At 32.3% G+C, this 22,216-nt stretch overlaps 2 protein-coding genes across 3 annotated transcripts; both read right to left on the bottom strand.

The window, feature by feature from the left end:
* Window positions 1-4,173: 4,173 nt before the first annotated feature.
* On the bottom strand, window positions 4,174-6,011 carry LOC135147242 (acetylajmalan esterase-like). The gene is made up of 5 exons (XM_064080124.1): window positions 5,747-6,011; window positions 5,149-5,367; window positions 4,914-5,062; window positions 4,481-4,754; window positions 4,174-4,397 (listed from the first exon to the last, which is right to left on the bottom strand). The coding sequence occupies exons 1-5, from the start codon at window positions 6,009-6,011 to the stop codon at window positions 4,174-4,176; spliced, it is 1,131 nt and encodes a 376-aa protein (XP_063936194.1).
* Window positions 6,012-7,596: 1,585 nt separating this feature from the next.
* LOC108224516 (E3 ubiquitin-protein ligase IPI1) lies at window positions 7,597-16,309 on the bottom strand. Of its 2 annotated transcripts, none has more exons than XM_017399165.2 (8): window positions 16,095-16,309; window positions 13,743-13,906; window positions 12,551-12,720; window positions 10,207-10,265; window positions 9,272-9,294; window positions 9,015-9,191; window positions 8,807-8,930; window positions 7,597-8,292 (listed from the first exon to the last, which is right to left on the bottom strand). In XM_017399165.2, exons 1-8 carry the CDS (start codon window positions 16,148-16,150, stop codon window positions 7,866-7,868), a joined length of 1,200 nt encoding a protein of 399 aa, XP_017254654.1. In that variant the 5' UTR covers window positions 16,151-16,309; the 3' UTR covers window positions 7,597-7,865. The 2 variants fall into 2 exon arrangements, with proteins under 2 accessions (XP_017254654.1, XP_017254653.1); XM_017399164.2 differs by having other exon boundaries at window positions 9,272-9,297; window positions 16,095-16,308.
* Window positions 16,310-22,216: the final 5,907 nt, after the last annotated feature.

Raw genomic sequence — 22,216 nt, 5'->3', positions numbered from 1 at the left:
AACCCAAATAAGTTAACCCAGCCCTGCTAATTAGAAACCCATGGCAATTCTGCCAATAGGCCCAATACATTGCCTTCAGCGGGTGTTTGTTAATTACTCCCTCCGTCCCCTGAGTAGTATACATCGGGGGACGGGGACGCGACAATACATTGGAGTAACTTATTATAAAGATAAGTTTTTATTTTTCAAACTTTTTAATAATTTTTTGGACATAAATATTAAAAAAGTGTTTTATATTTGTTATTTGATGGGAAAAAACTTTTTTAAGGAAAAAAACAGAAATTTATATACTTTTTCTTCAAAAATAAACTCATATTTTTAAAAAATAAGTTTAACCAAACCGCCTCTTATTTTTGAAAAATAAGCTCTTGATGTGTATGTGTATTAAATTTCTTTTATTTTATTATCTTTTTCTTCTTTATATACATGTTGATGGGATGAGGAGCCGAAGGCCTCTGCAAACCCGAATAGGCTCGGCCTACAGTTTACGGTTCACGCAAGCCTATCGCGTCATCGTAGCCTTACGTAGCATGTTATAAGATGTCTCGTGGTTTTCTTATTTATTTCTCCCAAACAGCTGGATACGTGACAACCACTAGACCAGCTACCTAGGCATCATAAAAATCCGGAGCATATATGAATAAAAGAGGGACGAGAGGAAAGGGTTCTTTAAGCCGGAAAGCAAGAAAAAGACCACCACTAGCACCATGATAGCTACGGATCATAGCTAAAATCCATACGGCCATCACATGTCTTTGAGGCTCATCAACCGGCTAGTTTAATATTGATCAACGGGACGGGTTATTAGTGTCGAGTATGAAGTAACTTTAATATTAGAGAATGATGCAATATTGGAGAGACTGTCACATGTCCAGCTGTTTCATGGCCACGTGGACAACTGTCGCTTTATATTTCCGTTAAGACTCTTCAATTTTTTGGTGATAACTCTGGTATTTGTGTCTTGTAAGGAGCCTTCGGTTCTGCAATTTTGATAATAGATCACCTTCGCAAGGCTAAACCCGTCTCCGCGGAGCCTTATACCTGGCTCCATAATACTTTTTAACAGTTGCAATGTGTATATTTCATCACACAAATACTATAACAGAAAGAGGACGGGTCAAGATGGGCATTCCTTATAAAGGTGATAGTATCACTCTCTCACATACATTTTCTCGTAATCTCACACTCACATACTCTCTTATCAGTTCCTTTATAAATCGATTCTCATCCTTACAACGAAGGTGCTTGACAGCCACCACTCCCGGTAAGGCATTAATTTGCAGGCTCCCCACCTAGCCGCGGCAACATCAGAGATCAAGGAAACAAGTGGGAATCGAGGCTTCATATAGTTGGACTTATCAAGTTTCAAGTCAGGAAGGTCGCATGATAGGATCCCGTAGGACTTGGTTCAAGGGGACCATCATATCAGCGTGGATACACATACTGTCTCAGAATTCGATTGTTCCTTATAACGATACGATAAGAATCTAAGTGGATGAAGATACGGTGCTATTCACCCTCCAAATGCTGGCCGGACACCCGTATAACAAAGAAAGAAAAAACAGGTGTGCAAACATTAAAGGGCTAAAACAAGTGAAAGAAGATTTACAATTTACTGAGACCTTGAGGATTAAGAGCGGCAGTACCCAACACATCAATACCCTTTATTAATAAGCGAAACCATTTTCGGTGGAACTTCGGTACCAAAAGTTATATTAATTAGGATTTATATTCATTATTATACTATTATCAAAATATTTCTATATTGAATAGAATTTTATTATCAAAAACCTCAATATTCATCAGGACAGTGAAAGAACTCTATATTGATTAGAATTTTATTGTTAAAAACTTCAATATTGATTAGGATAATGTTATATAATTTTTTTATTTAATAACAATAATCATTATAGAATTATAAAAAGATTTTCATATTGTTAGGATTTTATACTTATTATTATACATTTTTAGGATTTTATAATTATTATTATACAATTATGAAAAGACTTCTATATTGATTTGGATTTTATTATGTAATATTTTAATATTGCCTAAGATTATATAAAAAGACTTCTATGGTGTTTAGGATCGACTTTGTAATATAACATTTATCTTATCCGCACAGTTAAATCACTAACAATTTAACTTATGAAACAATTCTAGAAAATTCATATCAAAATTTGGCTATCATCATAATATTTTTTATTTAACAATTATAACTATTATCAAAAAACTTCTATATTTGACAGGATTTTGTATTATAACAATTATCTCACTAATAAAAATATATTACCAACAAAATTATTTGTTTTAATTTTTAAAACTCAAATAATTTAATATACGGAACAACTCTATAAATCTCTTATCATGCTTCCGAGTTCAAATAAATAAGGAGTTCATATTGATATTAATATAACATCCTATCAATAGAATAATAATGTCAACAAAATTATTCATTTTAATTTTTAAAACTCATACAATTTAATTTACGAAATAAATTTTATAAAATTTCTAATATATTTCGGAATTAAAATAAACAAAATTCAATATTCATACCAAAGTACCAAAAAACTTGGTCATATATTTTATAATAATTATTATTATTATCATTCGGTGTTTTTCAGAAGATTGCGATAAAGACGAATAAGGCGGTGGTAACACTGACTTGACAAATAGAAACTCAAAGAAAATAAAGTCATTGTCCATATTGCAACATATAATAAAGAAACCGAAACTCTAGACATACGTCAAATATTCGTTTTAACTTTTAAAACTCATACAATTTAATTTAGGAAACAAATCTATAAAATTTCTATCATATTTCAGAATTAAAATAAACAAGATTCAATCTTTATACCAAAGTACCAAAAAACTTGGTCATATATTTTTTAATAACATTTATTATTATCATTCAATGTTTTTCAGAAAATTGCGATAAGGACGAATAAGGTGGTGATAACACTGACTTGACAAATTGAAACTCAAAGAAAATGAAGTCATTATCCATATTGCAACATATAATAAAAGAACCAAAATTCTAGACATACGTCAAAATATTTGATATCAAATAACTTTTAAAAAGTTAATTAATTTTTTCAAACTACGATATTAGTTTATCAAAAAACTACAAGAACGGTTAGATTTACAAAAATTCCAACTAGAATTATATATAATATTCCTATTAAATGAATAAAATAATCGCGACTAAAAATTTTGAATTTTTGTTCAAGATTAAAGACGCTATAAACGAACTTATATGTGTTGATTTTCAATATTATTTTCACAATTTAAAAATCATCAAACAACATAGTAATTTTACTAAAATAAAACATACTGTTAGAGTTAAGTTTCATAAAATCCGCATTTAAGCCGCAGTAAGTACCAGTCATAATCTTTTAGTTTAATCATAAATAATACCTTTAATTATTCAAATTTTATATATAATTTACCATCTTTAAGTAGTTTTAAATATATAATTATCAATTAATCATTAACATCTTTCAATATTAACAATTATTAAGATCATTATTCTACTTATGAGTTATATTTTAGAACATATATAATGTTTAGTGATTTATAAAATAATTGTTTTATCTTTTGATTGCAACGATTATATTATAGAACATAACCTGCAAACTTTCCGATGTTTACAAATATTGTAGACTAAAAAAATTAAAATTGAAACGAGTAGATTATTTTTAAATAACTTTGGACTCTAATACTCTTATTTTGTGGACGCCATAGAACATAAACTCATATTATTATGAAATAAATTTAAAGTAGGATCAAATTTTAATATATAGAAAGTCTTATATTAAATAACAATAATTTAAATATCTTTGAAAAACAATAATTTAAATAAGTATAATAAAAATATGATAATGTAATTAAAAAAAGATATTATTCTTTTAATAAATAACAAATTTTTAAATTTTATTTAAACCGTGCTTGGCACGGATTATCAACTAGCAATACAGAAATAGCAATACAAGGAAAAATAAGTAAAAAAGCCTATCAGACTACTACATTTCGGAATAAAGTAGAAGTTCTGCAACTTCAGCTTCAGTTCCTTAAAAACTCTGCAGGACAAAAAAAGGATCTTCCCTCGGCTAATTAGCAGCTAGCTAGCTAACTCCTCCACCGCAGTCAAATCTAGAATTTGTCGATCACAACTCAAGGAGGAGGGCAATCCAGAATCGGTAACATGTTAGTAATGAGCCAAGTTGTGACATACATGTTCGCTTGTTGTGTTGGATGAATCCCGTCCCAACTTAAATGTTCATTCGGGTTCCTACACACCGGAACTCCTGGCAATCCACAAAATTTTTCATATCCTCCCACGTTATAGTCTCCGCCTTCTCCACAACAAGCTTTCAACAACGATTTTTGATCAAAGCCTTTAGACAATTAAGATAATAGTCACGTAACAATGTATTACTAGGAAAACAACGTGTAGTATGTATGATCTGAGGACACAAACCTAGAAATGGAGCGCGAGGGAGAAGCCACTCGACAGCATTGAAAAGGTCCCCGTAAACAATTTTGAGATATGGGTTTTCTCTTTTCAGCCTTTCGATTTCTTTCTTCAAAAAATCATTGTAATAATTAGCTAAGCGGTTGTATTTCTTAAGGCACTGATTTTTGTCAAATATGGTGGAATTTCCGCTTCCAAACATTGCGAGGTAAATCGGCATACAGCCAATTGGAAGATTTCCCGGTATCACAATGTTTCGAGCTCCAAATGAGATGATTCTCTGACAGGAGTTGTCAACAAAATAAAATTTCACGAGTTATTAATCACAACATACCTGTATATGGACACGAAAATTGCAAATCCTTACAGTTAAGTTCTCAGTTCTCCTAAAACTTCAAGATGTCAGAAAAACGCTTAATTTGGATGATATCACACTTACCCTTGTGGCGTTCATTATGGCATGTACGATATCTGGAACGAGGGCCCTAATTTCTTGAATCGTCTTGTTTCCTAGCACCGCAGCATTCATATCGTTTCCTCCCGACTCTCCCATCACAAACAATGAGTGTTCAAGCTTCGTTTTGCAATCTGTTTACCAAAACCATATCAATCTACAGGATTCTCTTAACACCCTGCTAATGAATATCGAAAGAAAAATGCAAAGCTAAAAGAACCTGGTCCAGGCTTGCAGAAAGTCCTGAGATAATTAGCCATCCAATCTACTTGCACACTGAGAGAAGAATTAACTGTTTCAGGACTTACACTAATATTTCTTGCAGCCAAATCTTCTATAGACATTGCAGTTGAACTGGCCACCGCGAAATTTACTCCATGCTCAAAATCAGCCTCTCTTTTCAGGTAAGGACTCAAAAATGGAAGCCCCGCGGCCATTGCTGTCAATTAATCAAACAAAATTTCTTTCATCTTCGCATACATCAATATATAACCAATTACTATTTTATCTGATTCCTAGCATTATCCCGAGTAGCTGATACCCCTCTTCTCACGGTAATACAATATTGTGATACAGTTTGAAAACATTATCAAACAAAATTTCTTTCATCTTCGCATACATCAATATATAACCAATTACCATTTTATCAAATTCCTAGCATTATCCTGACTAGCTGATATCCCTCTTCTCACGGTAATACAATAATGTGATACAGTTTGAAAACATTATGGGTGAGTACTTAAATTTCTGTAACGTCATGCATGTAAAAAACTCGTCATGCATGTAAAAAACTCGTGGAATTAAGGATTACTTTGTACCCAAGTAGTCGACCATAAGAAGTCCGTTGGAGCAACGGCCTGTTGGCTTCTTGAAATACGAAAAACCATAAGGTGGTTTGCCCGAAGGTCCATTGGCATTCTCGAAAACTATATTTCCCGTATCAGAAAGCGAATCTCCGAATTGAAATATTTTATCGTATCTGCAATTTCGGAACAGGATTAACGAAGGATCACTCATCTGGGCATTACATATTACAGAAAATGAAGTTATAATCATAATGGCACCAAACAATGTTAAACCCATCATTTCGGATATGAAATTCGGATTGATTGAAAAAAGATTATATTCTCATTTGATTTAAGATTTTAAAGGCCAGCAGAATGTTACTATATATACATGGTGCTTTCGAACGAGACATATGACCACCAATGGTCCTAGGCCTAATATTTAGGAATCTCAAACAAAAACATGAGGATTCTGCTCGCCCGGGATTCGGGCAAGTTGATTCGTAAATGTATCTTAAATATATTTGAGATATTTCCTACCAACGAACTATATTATGAACCTCTGAGAGTTTTTTTTTAAAAAAAATAGAAATTTTATTAAGCTAAAAATTCAGCAATAATCATCTCCAACAACAACGATGAAGAAGGCACAAAATCATTTCTGACAATTAAGCGAACAAGGTACACGTGCCATCAAATGGACAACCTTGTTTGCTTACCTTTTGACATAATGTTAAGAGATTCCGTTCAAGAATTCAAGCAAAACACGAACACTTCTCAAACATATGACAAACTTCATTCCTGTAGATTATTTCCTTCGATATTGCATTGACTGTAGTGACCGAGTCAACCTCTGAGAGTTCTAAATATCATAAGAATTTATAAATATCATAAAATATCCCAGAGTCCATTGTATTTATAAAATTAGGAGCCATTATCTCCTATTAATTTAATAATTTATGTGGAGAGTGTTTTTGATTAATTTTTTATCGATCGATGCGAAAATTGAAGTTACGTTGAATAGTTGCGGACTTGTGGTAGCTTTTTATACTTACATATTAGTTGATTGGAAATTGAAGGTGGCATTTAGAAAAGAAAAAAAAATTGAAGGTGGCATATGATAAAATCCGTTATTTTAGCTGCTTTTGATTAATTTTAGTTGATTTTTATAATTTTGTTAGTTGATTCAAAGAAATTTTAAGCTCTTGTGAATATTCACAAATGCAGTTACAAAGTTAAATTAGTTGATTATTCAAAGATATTACTTATAAAAATTGAAATTACATCCAAAATATTGATCGATTTTGTTCACAAAATTTTTACATTTTTCATTATAAGGTTATAAAATACAAAAAAAGATGTAATTATTATGAATGACATGATTGTCGTCATAAATTCTCAACTTTAACACTAGTTTCAGTTAAATGTCGTCTCTTGAAATTCATGTAATTACTGTATTATTTAAATCCTAAAATGTCATTCAATAAAATCTGCAATTTCACAAAATAAATCAAAACTTTAAACATGTCATAACATGTCATTTCGGTATTTACCACCATGTGACTAGAAAGTAGAAAGACAGAAACCAACGAACACATAATTCACAATCAGGGTTTTCTTCTCTTTAAACCTACCTCCTCCTCTTCGTTTATCAGTACAATTGATGGTTACTTTCGTCGATTTTTTCGATAAAAAGCCCGGAACACTTCGATTTAGTGATAAAATTTTGTACAAAATTGTATTTATAATAGCTCAAATGAACTAGGAAAAACACATCATATTTTGATTCTCTTTATAATTTTTTTATATTTGTCTGACTAGATTATTTTTGTAGATCCTTCAAAAACAAACACATAATTCACATACCAGTCACACTGTCTACCTGACAGACCAAACATACATATATATTAGTCGAGACTTCACGAGACGGATTTTTAAGTTTCAAGTTTCAAGTCACGGTGATAACCAACAGAATTCACATACCAGTCACTATGTCAGCCTCACAGACCAAACATACATATACCATTAGTCGAGACTTCAGGAGACACACATTTTTAAGTTTAAAGTTCTAAGTCATGGTGATAACATCTTTAACCAACAGAAGCAGATAGAACAGAACAAGTTCAGGATAGGTGTAGAGATGGCATTCTCTCTACCTAATGTTGGCAGGCCTGACACCAGCATTAGGGGCACCCAAAAGCTCATGAGAGGGCACCCGAATTGGTTCTCTCTCATTTCCACTTGATGGAAGGGAGGTAGACTGTTCTCTTTCCCAGGCATGACAAGGATTTGGCATAGAGTTTTGTGTTTCTGAATGATTTCTTCCCGCTAACGAGGTTGATGGGAACCCGCTGGCCTGCTCAGACGACGCGGCACCTGGTTCAACTTGAGTCATGTTCATCTGCCCGTTGGATTCTCGCGTAGGGGGCAAGAGGGGAGTGTGCACACCTTGTGAAATTACAGGAGGATGCTGATAATATGCCTGGAGAGCTAGCATACGTTCCCGCGAACGAGCAGCACTATCCGGGTATGGAGTTCGCATCGAGGTGGCAACTGAGATTCCAGCTCTACCATCAGTGCTGGACAATCACAAGTGACATAAATAGTTAATATCCTAGATGGAAAGGAGAAATTATCAACGATATAAAGCAACACGTTCGAGGATCTAAGAAAATACCTCAAAAGTACTATATTTGGTAGACCCTTAATAAAAAACACACAGTTTAAGAATATATGATCAGTTTTTATGCAGTACCACAGAGAAGAAAATTATGTTTATTCCGAATTATAGAATATGGCTGATCAGTTATTTGTTTGTATCACACAGCTCAGCTTAATAATTATGTTGCTAGAGCCTAGAGTACTACTCACAAGAACTAATTATGATATCCTGTATGCGATGGAACAGTGGAACCTGTTATTTAATTGAATGCAAACCGTAGATCGGGTGCATAGGCGATAGCTTTAATGGACTACTGTACAAATCCATTACTAATAACAGCATTTATTTGGCCATTTTTACATACAAAACAATTGATAACATTAAGAAAATCAAGCTTAGGAAATGCAACTACATAAGGTGGCTTAGCTTACCCATGGTCAACAGCAGATGGATGGACAAAAGATCCTAATCTCGGCATACTAATATTGTCCCTAGCTACACTCTGAGTCATCGATGGGAAGAAGGGCTGATCAGGACCATCAATGTGGCTGCTTGCTGTAGGGAAGAGAGATGAGTGCTGCCTCCAGCTGTGATAATAGACATCTATAGAGGGAAAAACACAAGAGTTAGGTATCTCACTTGGAGCTGTTCGGCTATTCCACCGACTGCTTAAAGTAGAGCCATTAGAAACACTTCGACTGAAATGTGAAGATGAAGAATTTGTTCCAGAGTAGGCAGCATATGGCCGAAGATGATAAGCAGGCGATACAGCTGTAGGTTGAACAAGCACAACATGTTGTCTGCGGAGACCATCATCTAGCAAAAAAAAAAAAGCAGGTTTGCCATTACTAAGGGTCATAAGGAGTGTCACAGAATACGCAGTAAACTAAACTTACACACGATTGGCAAAAGAACACCTCTGCTGCAAAACAGAGAACATATGTCAGCAAACCATTTATAAATAAAAGAAAGAATAATGTGTGTTTTAGTTAAACACTTTAATTACTTGAAAGAATAAATGATGCGCAAAGGCTAGCTCAAGCACACAAGTTGTTTAAACTTGAACCACTCATATAGCTACAATGCACAGGGAACAGTTATATAGCTACAATGTACTGGAAAATAGTCGAAGACTTTACTGGAAAACACACACAAACTTTGTGCAGCTAATATATTACTCATCTATACTCTTATTAATAGTAGAAACCCTTTTCAGTGACACACGCAATAGTAACAAACCAAATATGGGTAATCACCTATATATGAATTACTTTAAATCATAATCTTCACAAAATTCAATTAAAATTCAAAATCAATGCAACTCTCCGCTACCTAGAATCTTCAGATTTGCCCTTATACCTGTGTCAGCCGGACAAGGCACGGATATCAGATCTGAGTCAAACATAAGAAAACCGGACACTTCAACTTGAAGCACTCTAGTCCAAAGCATTTTGAAAGGCCTAACAACAAACTATTCCTAAAGAGTGATGTCCATAGGTGACTAATTTCCATGTGGAGAGTTAATTGGACCTTAACTATTTTTAAATTATTGATTTGCGTTAGGCGATGGGCGATTCCTTTTAATTGTATAATCGTATTTTTCTATTCTGATGGAAAACATTTTTGGTTTCTCATCTGGTGTAATACCACTGATCTAGATAGCGGCTCTTAGGATAAGCGGTAAACGAAGTGCTTTGTTGGCTGTTGTAGGTGAGGAACCCTGGAGAAGAATAAATAACAAAACAAGGCGGACAACTTTGAAATTAAAAAAACAAAATCATGACGGAAAAGAGTAAATAACAAAGAGAATTCCGGATGCAGCTGTGCTTACTCAAAGGATGTTGGAAGTCGCACAAATCCATGAAGAGGACCCTGGGCAACTACAAGCCTCTGCAAAACCCAACAAAAAGAATATATAGTGGCCACTAAGATTCCAGGAAAAAAAAAATCTACTTTTATAATTCTAGAAGAAATTAATGGCAAGCAACAAAAAGATTGTCAAACATTTGGAGATAAACAGCCTTGCTGCAGGGCCAAGTGTTCTCGCTTAAAAGCTTAGCAAAATCTCTAATACAACCATCAATATATAAGAGAACATGTCATGGTTTAAGGCTTTAAGCGATAAGACACTGATGTCTAGTTTTATACAGAATAAAATCAAACAAATGGAATCAAATGTAATTCATGAAGCAGCTAATAGCTTAACTGCTAACTTATCAAGGAACAGATGTCCAAGGATAAACACAAATAACCATATTGAAACAGATGCAAATTGCAATACACCATATACCAGATTTTGGCTAGCATCAATATGTAGCTTTTTACATCTGATATGTATCATATAGTATATAATTTAATTGTTTTTAGTAGAATTCTTTCAAAATTAGAATTTTTACTAGAATCAGATTAGAATTGCAAATTCAATCAACATAAAATTTTATTATCACTTGCGTAATTTATAAACATTTTGATACAGTAACAATTCCATTATAAGCTTCCATTACCCCCTCCATTAGATCCATTCTGCTGAGGATACTTGGCCGTTGGACTCCAAGATTTTAAGTTTTTCTTTTCGTGTGTGCAGTTTTTTAAGTAAAATAAAATTATCAAAACAAAATTGAAAACACACTAGTAAAATTTAAATGTAATTAACATTTGGGTATATAATTTATACATTGCATAAAATGTAACAAAACTTAAAAAAGATTTATAATGTATTAGTTGGCAACTATTACGATTACCAGTAATCTAGATTCTAGATTTTAATTATACAGAAGTTAAAATAATTCTTTTAATTTGCAATTCATTTTAAGCATTACATGGAGGCATCAATAGTCATCTATAAAATGCAATATTTTTAATGGCTCTTGCTGTAAATCAGAGTGCTCATCAATCTCGGCAAAATATATGAAGCTAGTACAGTACCTGATCTCCACGAGGACTCATTTAAACCACTAAAATAGCTATATAAATCATTCAGAATTTGCCAGAAGTTCATGAATGTCGTTTCTCTTCACTTTGTCTCTTAATGCTTTATATTTTCTCTTCATATTAATTAATTTTCTGCAACCATATATATTTCTTGCGAGTCTGCCATTTTCTCAACAATGATGAAGTGCACAGGGATTCTACAGCAGTGTAGACAATTATTGGCCAACTAGTTCCAACCTTGTTATCAAGGTGAGTTATGGAATCAACTTTTGTTCTGATCTGTTTCAATTCATTGAGCAGGATAAATGAGATATTTAAGTTTCAAATATTAAAAAGAGTTCATCAATGTTGGACAAGTGTCTGAGAAAGATGATGATAATCAACATAAAATTTACCCCCGGCTTTCTTTTAATGGTGTTAAACCATAAAAGCGCTAAAAATTACCACTGGCTAGTTGAAGTAAATTTGAAGGTGGTGGATGACAGATACGGACTGTTTGTTTAATTAATGACAGGATATGAAACATAGAAGTGTAGATGAATAATGGAGGCATATCAATTTTCATTAAATCAAGAGACCACAGAGGCACAAAGGGTCATCTAGAGGCATGATTTGTGAACCTAATCGAAGAAAGGCACAAGAGTTGCACAGATTTGAAATTTATTTTTATACGCATATAAATAAACTATACTCAATAAGTATCATATGAAGCATATAAAAAATATATTTATTGACCAAACTTGAAATGAGGGGGTAAAATATTACAAAATGATCTAAACATAAAATCAAGAAACTAATTACCTTAAACAGTTTCCTCAACATATTCATATTAATTAACACTGTGCCAATATTTTTCTAATTTATTGACACAGTTGCATCAGATATATTTATCAACAAAACTTTTGAAGGGTCTGTTGCATATATACATAAAATATATGCTTGTCACAAAATAATACTCTATTGACTTTCAAGGTTTTTTTTTATCTTACGTATTCTTACAAAGAGATATGATCGTCTGTTACATATATACATAACATATATGCTTGTAACAAAATAATACTCGAAATTGACTTCCAAGGTTTGTTTATCTTATGTATTCTTACAAAGAGATATGATCGACATAACGCACATAGAAAAGAAGCCATCCGTATTAAGCAAGTATTAGTACACATTACGTGACCACTAACTAGTAATCTAGTATAATGTATTAAACATTGTGTGCAGGTTCAAAAGGAATTTCTCACCATTGTAGCATTGCTAGAATCGTAGGGATTTGCATCATGGACCAAGTCCTCTATGTTAAACCCAGCATGTGAACGGGAACCATTTGAATAAAGCCACTGACCTCTTTCTGTTTCTCGACAATTTGGACATTGCATAGCTCCCTTTGCATTGAAGGCAGAGCCAATGCAATCTGCAGATAACCATAAAAGAAAAAATATTTATCACAAACATCATCAAGCAGGAGGACATCTAGGATAAAAATTTCAAGAAACCAAGATATGGAGAATATGGTCTAAAAGGGTACCGCCCAAACAGAAAACTGTACAAGATACTTCTTTAGTCATATAAAATTTTTTCCAGTTATTGACATGACTCTAGAGTAAGTTCCGCACGTGCCTTGAGACACAACTTCATCTTATTATGTGGTAAGCATGTATGACAAGTCTAATAGATGGACTAGAGTTAATATAGTTTACTCACTATAGCTTCAACCAAAATACACCTAAACCTGTACATCAGTGAAGTAATGACAAAGAGTTAAAAAACTTCAACAAATATACACTATCATGTGCTACTATAAATGATTTAGCTTACAATCATTACAGACCAGTTATAAATTACCAGACACAGTAGTAGAAATTACTGGTTTAAGTATTATAAATCACCAACCTCAGTAGTACCAATAGTTTGTAGTTTGTAGCAATTTAGTTTGTGTTTACATAAACACACACACACACACACACACACACATATATATATGTCTGGTCAATTTAAAAGTAATGGCATAAAACTAAGTTACCACTCCCCAATTGAAACATGGCGATAACACTAGACCATCTCTTTATACTAAGACCCCTTTTACGATAATCACATGACAGGCCATCTCTTTACATAAGCTATAACTCCTAATTTTTATATAAGGGATTTAAGTGATCGTATAGCATTCACAAATTTAAGATTGCTGTAACATTTACAATCATTTTTTAGCTACAATTTGCAATGCACAAGCACAATATGTAAACAAGCAGCCAACTACAGACTTACTGAAATTTACCTAATATTGTCATTAACCATTTTTAGAATCAACTTCAATCTCAACAAAAAAATTACAAATATATATATTCCATCAAATCAACCAAACTAGGAAAAAATTAAAATGGTAATTTCAAAACATTTGTGAACAAAAAAATCAAATCAGATCTCCACAATTACCCAAATGGAATTGATGCCCGCATTGCAGTTTTACACTTGATCGATCACCATTATCAGTAATGATATCGAGGCATATCGTACAAGAAACCACCGGAAAAGTATTCCCACGTCCACTACCATTACCCACACGGTCGAGATCTCCAAATTCCATAAATAAAACCTTACTTATACATTCAAACAATACATGTATAATCTAGAGTAACAATTCTCTGGAATGATACTAAACTAAGATATGAATGTGTAAAATAAGGAGAAACTAAAAGCAACTGCTCTGAACAAGAGGGTTTTCCGGAGACACGCGCACAGAAGCGTGAGGCCGCATGGCATTAATGTATCTATGCATATGAATATAAAGAGATAAGGATGAAAAGAAAATGAAGATAAATGAAAACTGCACACGCAGCAGCAGCTGGTATAGCATTTGTATTTTTCTTTACTTTACTTTTTGCAGCGGTTTTCTTCTCTTTCTCACATCCTGTCTCTATACTTAGCTGTTGGATGTAAATCGTGACGTATTTTGTAAGGAGGCCATGGTCAGTGCAGCTTATTTACCACAGTAGCAAGGTTTTATGTGTGTGTGTGTGTGTCGACATTTTAAAGAAAATATAAACAAACCATCACATTCTTACATAATTCTAAAAACTAGATACCATAACTAGAGAATTAAATCTTTTTATTGCCTTATATACGATATTTAAGGATGCATGTCCCAAAAAATAAAAAAAGCATTTACGCTTATTGTAAAGTAATATGTATCTATAGTGTGCATCAACAAATACACATTCATGTTAAGTGTAACATCAACTGTGCATTATGAGGGTCACCGAAATATATTTGGGCACTCTGCTCTGGTTGTGCATCTTGCCTGATGCACATGTTAAAAATGCATGTTTATCGTGTTATAATCGGTATATCATGCACATATTGGATATGCATGTTGCTCCTTAGGGTGATATTTCAGAAAGTATACATTTGTTCTACTCTTCTAGATCGAAATCTTAAATTATAGGAGTATTACTTGGTCAGAAAACTTATAAAACGTGATATTGTTCCAAAAAAACCCCGTGTCTAAAGACTAAGGAGGGTGTATTCAACTAAGAATTTAAAACATTATATATAATCTATGGAATTTAATGGATTGTATCTGATTTTGATTTTATGCGGATTCTAGATAATATGTCGTAGAGTTGATGTAATCCCATGAATTATGGTGAAATCTCAATAAGCATATAATACACTGAACAATCCCACAAAATCCATAATTGTATTGAATCCAAAAAATTCCATCAGCATTTGAATACTATAAGATTTTATGGACTTTAAATAATCCCAACTAAATACCATCTAAATTTTTAGCACAATTCAAAATCCAGATTGAATACCACCATATTTTGTAGCATAATTTAAAATCTTAATTGAATACCTCAAGATTCCGATACATTTTTTAAAATCTCAGTTGAATACACCTGAATTTCATGAATGGAAAACAAATCTTTTATAATCCCAATTGAATACACCTCCTAAAATAAGTTTTTGGAAAACACTCTATTGATAAGAGTCACTTACTAGTTACTTGTGCTTGGTATGGATTCTCTTATGTTTTGCTAATTACAGTTATTTCTGCTTAGACTAATTCAAATAGTAACAAGCCATCGTTTAAATAACTAGTTCCATGCTGTAACAAAGTCAGACATGTTTTGACATCATCGATTCCTCACTGTTTTATTATATGTTCTGACCCCCTTGATATTAAAGCTTGAGTCCACAACTGATCATGTACATACATTCTAAAGATTAGTATAAGTTGTATAATCTGTAGTCATCCAACTCAGTATAAACAACAAAAACAACAAATATATAACACTAAAGAAGCTTGAAGAAGCGGTTTAGAATAGCTATCGAGCTGAAACGAATGCACAGTCTATATCTGGTTTATGTTGAATATAATACCACATTCGATTAAGCCATCCTAAAACCTTTGGTTTACAGTATCAGCACTGAGTATCAGCACTCAGTTCAGGAGAGGTCCAGGTTCGAGTCGTCCTACCCTTGGTATCTAAATTCATATGCTTGTTTAGCTATTTGGTGTTATATGCTGCTGTCTATTGCGAGGACAGCCAATAGCACTTGTGCTTAAATTCTTAGTCGAAATTCAATCAAAGCATTCTAGTATTCATTGACAGGCTAAAGCACACTCGAAAAATGAGTGAATATATAATAGAGAATTGCAACTAAAATTGAGAAATATGCATCTACATATATACAGACCTAATTCTGCCACAATTTGGAAAATGTGAAGATTAACAATAGGGATTTGATAGATTAAAAACAGAGGGATGTTAATATACATACATAGTTAAGGAGTTAGAAGTAACCCTCATTTTCACCACCGACGGCGACGGCGACATTGTGCGTCTTTTACATATTTCCTTGAATTCAACACAAAATTCATTCTTATGAATTTGTAATTGCTTAGGTGACGGGCGTTTAAACTCACATGAAACTTTACTCTTTTTTTTAGCATGGTTAATTTTCTTTTTGCCTTCTCTGCTTACGATTATTTCGACGGACAAAAGGTTAAGTAATAAGTACCAAACTGATCACCGTTAAGTATTAAATTTGTCACCGATAACATAGTCTCAAATAGACCCTTTCAAGGCGGTTGGTCTCAAATTGTTCATTTTTTTAAGTCTGTCATAACCTAATAAAATCTCATATTTATCACCGAAAATTAGCAATTAAGTATTTGCGTGGAAACTCATCAATTTGAGACCCCGAATTTATGAGTATTAAATTTGAAATTTTATTAATTATATATTAGCCAATTTCATACTTAACCTTTCGACAAAATATTGTCTAAGACATACAAAAATATTAAAAAATATTACTGAATATTATATAATAAGACTTTAATATGCGCTAATATGATACGGGGTACACACATTAAAGAGAATATAAATTGATATATAAAAATAAAAGATTATATTTTTCTTTTTAAAAAATAAAAGATTATATATATTATCATATAAAGAATAATATAAATTTTGACTTTAATTTGTTTAGCATCTATATAATTCTTAAAGCATGAGTCATTTTTTAAGGCTGGTTTAGTAATTTCACATTCTCTTGGATCAACCCATTAAGCTCCGGATCGACCCAGCATCTTCCTTATTCAAATTAACACTATACTTTCAAATTTCGGATCTTCATATAACCCGATCCAGATAATGTTGGATCTCATAGTATCTTCCAACCATATGAGAGTTTGAAAAATGCATTAAATTCGGTTCCTCCAATCATGGCACTCATTACTACGTCTGATTGATTTCAAATTCAAACATGATAGTTAATCATAACAAATCCATGCTTAATTATCTTAATCAATCTCTTCCTCCTCCATTATGCTCTATGCTATTTTTTTATTTGAAATTTAAAATTCGAAATTCTTATAATCTGCTTGCATCTGTAATCATTTGATCATTTTTTCTCTCTCGATTTGCAGAGTGTTTGGTACTAACATTTTTTTTTATATTGCAGTGATAACGGTGGTCGTGTTTTTTTAGCATGAAGACGGATTCAACATCGTCAACAAGTTTTGCAATCCTTTCTATGGTAGGTCATGTTGTAGTATCGAAATCCTCGATTATAATCGTAAAATTTTGTTTCTGCAGGTGCGAAAAGGAAAGGATGTGGTTCAAGTGTTGAAACAATTTTCAAGAATCAAAAGAAAGCACATGCACCAGGTATTTGATAATTTGTTCGATGACATCCATGGTTTGGTATCAAAGGATTGTGGAAGGAAACCAAATGTTAAAAAAAGTTAGTGTTCTTACTGATTTTATCAAGAATGAACACAAATCCACTTTTAACGCCTTTGATCACGACATCAGTTTAAGAATCCTGGTTTTCAAACTAGAAGAGCGGTATATGCTGTTCTTTTTGGTGTTTTTTTGAATCTTATGGTTTCTACTGGCTCCACCCGCGTCTTATGGCTTTTCAACCGTGTCTCCGATCTCGGACGAATTCTGAAGCAGTGTTACTTTTCCTGGCTCCAATCTCGAACGGGTTCTGAAGTTTGTTGTTTGAACGCTGCAGGTATCGTAATCAATACATGATTTTGTATATAGCGTGTTTGATAATTTGCTACAGAGAAAAGCTGAGAGATATGTCCTCACGATTTCTATTGATTTCAATTTCCAGGAATTTGAAAAAAGATCTAATGAAAACCCGATGAAAGTATACGATCGACCTACACATATGGGATTGTCGCTTAGCATTGGTCTATTTTCTCCTTTTTGTATTCCTGTTCCAGTTTTTGAGTTTTTTTATATTGTATAGATGACATTATAATTTGTAAATTTTTTTTACATTATTTTTGCATAATTTCCCTTCGTATTGATAGTGATTATGATGCATATATGTTCACCAGCACTGTATTTATTGAGACTTTTTTTGTTATTGAGTTTTCTTTGCAGCTGCTGAATGGAGATGCTTCATCTCCATGCCACTGTCGGATGCTCATCGTGTGATGATTTATATTCACTTTTCCTCAACATCTGCTTTATTGATCTTGAGTTTACTTCTTATCGTGTGTAATTGTTTTTTGACAAGAGCCACGGAGAATGAATATGACACAATTTTCGTCCAGATACATGAATCTAGCCTGCTATAAACCATATGTAAATAGGAAAAAGTAGTCATAATATAATTGATTTTCAGTGATTTTTGCATTTATTATTACAATCCTTTTTTGTATAATATGCAGTGGTTTCTATATTCACTATATTCAATTTTCAAATCTAGATTTTTTGTTATAATTTCAAATTAAAGTAGTCTTTTTTCACTCCACAATTTTAGCTCTTGACAAGAAAGTTTTTATATATTAGATTTTTATATATTCAGATACATGGATCTAGACTATTATAGCTCATATGCAAATAAGGAAGTCAAACTTTATTTGATTTCCACTGATTTTGAAATTACTTACTAAAAGGCTTTTTCATTTAATTTTTGTCGTTTCCATGTTCATTATATTAAATTTTAAAATCAAGACTTTTTGTCGTAATTTCTAATTAATAGAGTATTTTTTTCACTCCATAATCTTAGCTATTGATAGGGAAGTTTTTATATATTCGATTTTTTAAATTTTTTGGATGCATGGGTCCCATATGTAAATAAGGAAAAATAATCAAAGTTTATTTGATTTAACTGATTTTGGCCGTTATTATTATAATCCTTTATTGTATAATATATACTGAATTCCAAATTAAATACATTTAATTTCCAAATCAAGACTTTTGTTATAATTCCTAATCAGTGGAACACTTTTTAACACAACAATTTTAGCTCTTGATAGTGAAGTTTTTATATATTAAATTTTTTATATTTTTCGATACATGGGCATATGCTATAACTCATAGCAAGTAAGGAAATGTAGTTACATATATTTTGATTTCCACTTATTTTAGCATTTATTACTACAATATTTGTTCTTATAATTTGTGCGGTTTCTATTTTGTAAGTCTAAATGTAAAGACAACCCTATCTGTCACATAGGGATGATAACTCAACAATAGAACAGGACAAGTAAATAACACTACGCCTGCACCGGAATCGGAAGATACGAAGACAAAGGTTGAAGAAGCCATCTACAGTCTTGAAGGAATAAGTTCACTGGAAGAAGTTCATTAATATGTTCATGCCTCAGTGAAGAATAAAGATTGAAGTATTCAAGATTGTGGAAGCAATGAAGATGTTGTCCAAGTACTCGAAAGATTTCAGTGCAACCCCTGAAGCAAGATATTTCTATATATCTTGGTTGGTTATTTATAATCAACAAACTGAAGCATAAACTAACCCGGAACCGACTGATCAATGGTTGCTGACAAAGATGGTACAATGTTCAACTTCAGTGTTAGTCGCTTGTGAACCAGACCAGTGCACTAAGCGTCAGCACGTACGGAGCTTTGCAAAGTATTTATCGATCGAAGAATTGATCCAGTCATATCAAGTCATTTGTTCCAAAGCCAAGTCAAGCCAAATGCCAGCTATGCCAAAGCTTACTGCTCAAATGCCATATGTCAAAGCTTCCACAGAAAGCCATATCAGGTGACCTATCTTTTATATGTGTGCACTTATATATTTGTATATGTACAAATATATTTATATATATGTATATATGTATATTTAATTAAATATAATATATATAATATATATGTATATATGTTTTTTAAACATATGTATATGTATATTTATATGTATGTATATTTAAATAAATATATATGTATATAATATATGTATTTATATTTTACATAAACATTTATATATTTAAGTGTATATATATATTATATTATGTGCATAAATATATCTATATTTAGAGAGAGTTATATATATCTTTATATATATATTTATATTTATATTTACACATAGTTATATGTATATTATATATATTTAAATATATGAGAATATATTTAAATATATGTGTATATATATGTTACTATATGTTTATATAAATATTATATATATGTATATATTTATATATACTTTTCTTTATATATTTATGTTTATATTTATATTTATAAATAACTATATATATCTCTATATATATTTATATATATTTGTATTTGTATTTACATATAATTATATATTATATATATTTGAATATATGAGAATATATTTAAATATATGTACATATATTATTATATGTTCATATAAATAAAATATATATATGTGTATATATTTATATATACTTTTATTTATTAATATAATAACAACATAATATATTATATTATATATATTATGCATGCATATGATGATGTCAGGTGTCTAGGGCACCCTAGGGTTTGCATGTGCATGTAGGGTTTCACACAAGATATTACCTGGCGCAAGTTCACGTGAATGATTTTGTCTAAGTCATTTATACTGTGAACACACTGGAAGCATACATGGCCCAATGTTTGACCTGGAAGAAGTCCGAGGAGAGATAACAGTGGAGTTGTCTACTGTACAGGCGCAAGTTCATTGACCTAGAATTTCTCTAAGTATATAGCTCTGTCTCCAGTGTGCAAGAAGGCGCAAGTTTAAGTCTTGGCGCAAGGTTGAAGTCAAAAGAGAGACAACAGTGATATACTTCACTGTGAGGCGCAAGTTTCTTTTAACCTAGAAATTCTAAGTCCCTTGTATGAGTGTACAGGAGGCGCAAACTCCCTCCCAAGCGCCAACTAGTGATACAAACCCTAGATTATATATATGTATAATCAAGTGGCGCCATCCTCTCTCTCTTGAGGCGCCAACTTGATTTATATGTATATAATCTAAGTAAGAAACCTCCTTCCTTGGCATGCATGAAGCAACTGGCGCAACTTCAGTTAACCATGGTTAGTTAATGAGAAGTCTATAAATACTTGAGATGTGGGTTCATAATTTATACACTCTCCACCACCTTTATGGTGGAATGGCTTTGTGCCTTGCACACTACTACACACAAATAAACTCTAGCTTAGTTTTGTATTATATATATATTTAGAAGCTAGGGTTTGTGAGTGTAAGTAGTAATAGCCATTGTAGCCAACCTTCGGGTTTGGATTTATAGCACCCTTCGAGGTATTTATCAATATACAGATATACCTTGGAAAATATTGTGTGTTGGTTTAATATTTTCATATCCTCAGAAACCGACCCAATAAATATCCGGAACACGAAACCCATTACAGGACTGCAATTTGTTTATCCGCAAGATTCGAAAGAATTTTAAATTGTAGTGAGTATCGTATTCAACCCCCCTTCTACGATACTTTGGACCTAACAATTGGTATCAGAGCAAGGCTGATTGATATACAAATCAGGATCCTAATCGTACGGAAAATCAAGAACCTAGCTTTTGATATTTGATTAGGGGAAATGTTCTTCCGGTTTGTGTTGCTGAATTTGTCCGTAGGCCTAAGCTCCAAAATCGTAGGCTAAAAAGTGAGTTGACTTACTTAAAATAAAAAAATTTAGCCAACAGCTCCAAAAACTCAACTCCAACCATGCTCACCTGTTGTCTATAAATTTAGCCAACATCCTATGGATGGCTAAATTTGTCGAACCTCTACAGGTCTGTAAGAAAATCTGTAGGAAGATTGTACATCATTTATTACCATATTGAACTGATATATTCTATTTTAATAATTTAAAATATTAATAACATACTATTTTTAAATTATAGCCAACCAATATAGCCAGTACCATTGAAGCAAAATGTCTTACAGGTTTAGAAAATTTTACATAATGTCTTACAGGTCCAATTTAGCCAACGAATATAGCCAACGCCGTTGGAGATGCTCTTATAATTTCAAATTAAAGAAGTCTGTTTTCACTCCACAATTTTGACTCTTCACAAGGAAGTTTTTATATATTAGATTTTTATATATTCAGATACATGATCTAGACTATTATAGCTCATATGCAAATAAAGAAGTCAAACTTTATTTGAT

The sequence above is a fragment of the Daucus carota genome, chromosome 6 (assembly GCF_001625215.2).
Source record: "Daucus carota subsp. sativus chromosome 6, DH1 v3.0, whole genome shotgun sequence".
Classification (NCBI taxonomy): Eukaryota; Viridiplantae; Streptophyta; class Magnoliopsida; order Apiales; family Apiaceae; genus Daucus; species Daucus carota.
This window is presented reverse-complemented; position numbering and strand designations above follow the sequence as displayed.

Bases quoted from the DNA above. Each gene is read 5' to 3' on its own strand.
- LOC108224516 (XM_017399164.2), bottom strand. From the start codon at position 16,150: ATGTCGCCGTCGCCGTCGGTGGTGAAAATGAGGGTTACTTCTAACTCC. The intron at 9,192-9,271 runs GTAAGTTTAGTT...TTTTTTTGCTAG, and splicing joins TGTTCTTTTGCCAATCGTGT to ATGATGGTCTCCGCAGACAA. The intron at 8,931-9,014 runs GTGAGATACCTA...TCTTCCCTACAG, and splicing joins GAATAGCCGAACAGCTCCAA to CAAGCAGCCACATTGATGGT.
- LOC135147242 (XM_064080124.1), bottom strand. From the start codon at position 6,011: ATGGGTTTAACATTGTTTGGTGCCATTATGATTATAACTTCATTTTCT. The intron at 4,755-4,913 runs GTAAGTGTGATA...AACTCCTGTCAG, and splicing joins CCATAATGAACGCCACAAGG to AGAATCATCTCATTTGGAGC. The intron at 4,398-4,480 runs GTTTGTGTCCTC...AATTGTCTAAAG, and splicing joins CCCTCGCGCTCCATTTCTAG to GCTTTGATCAAAAATCGTTG.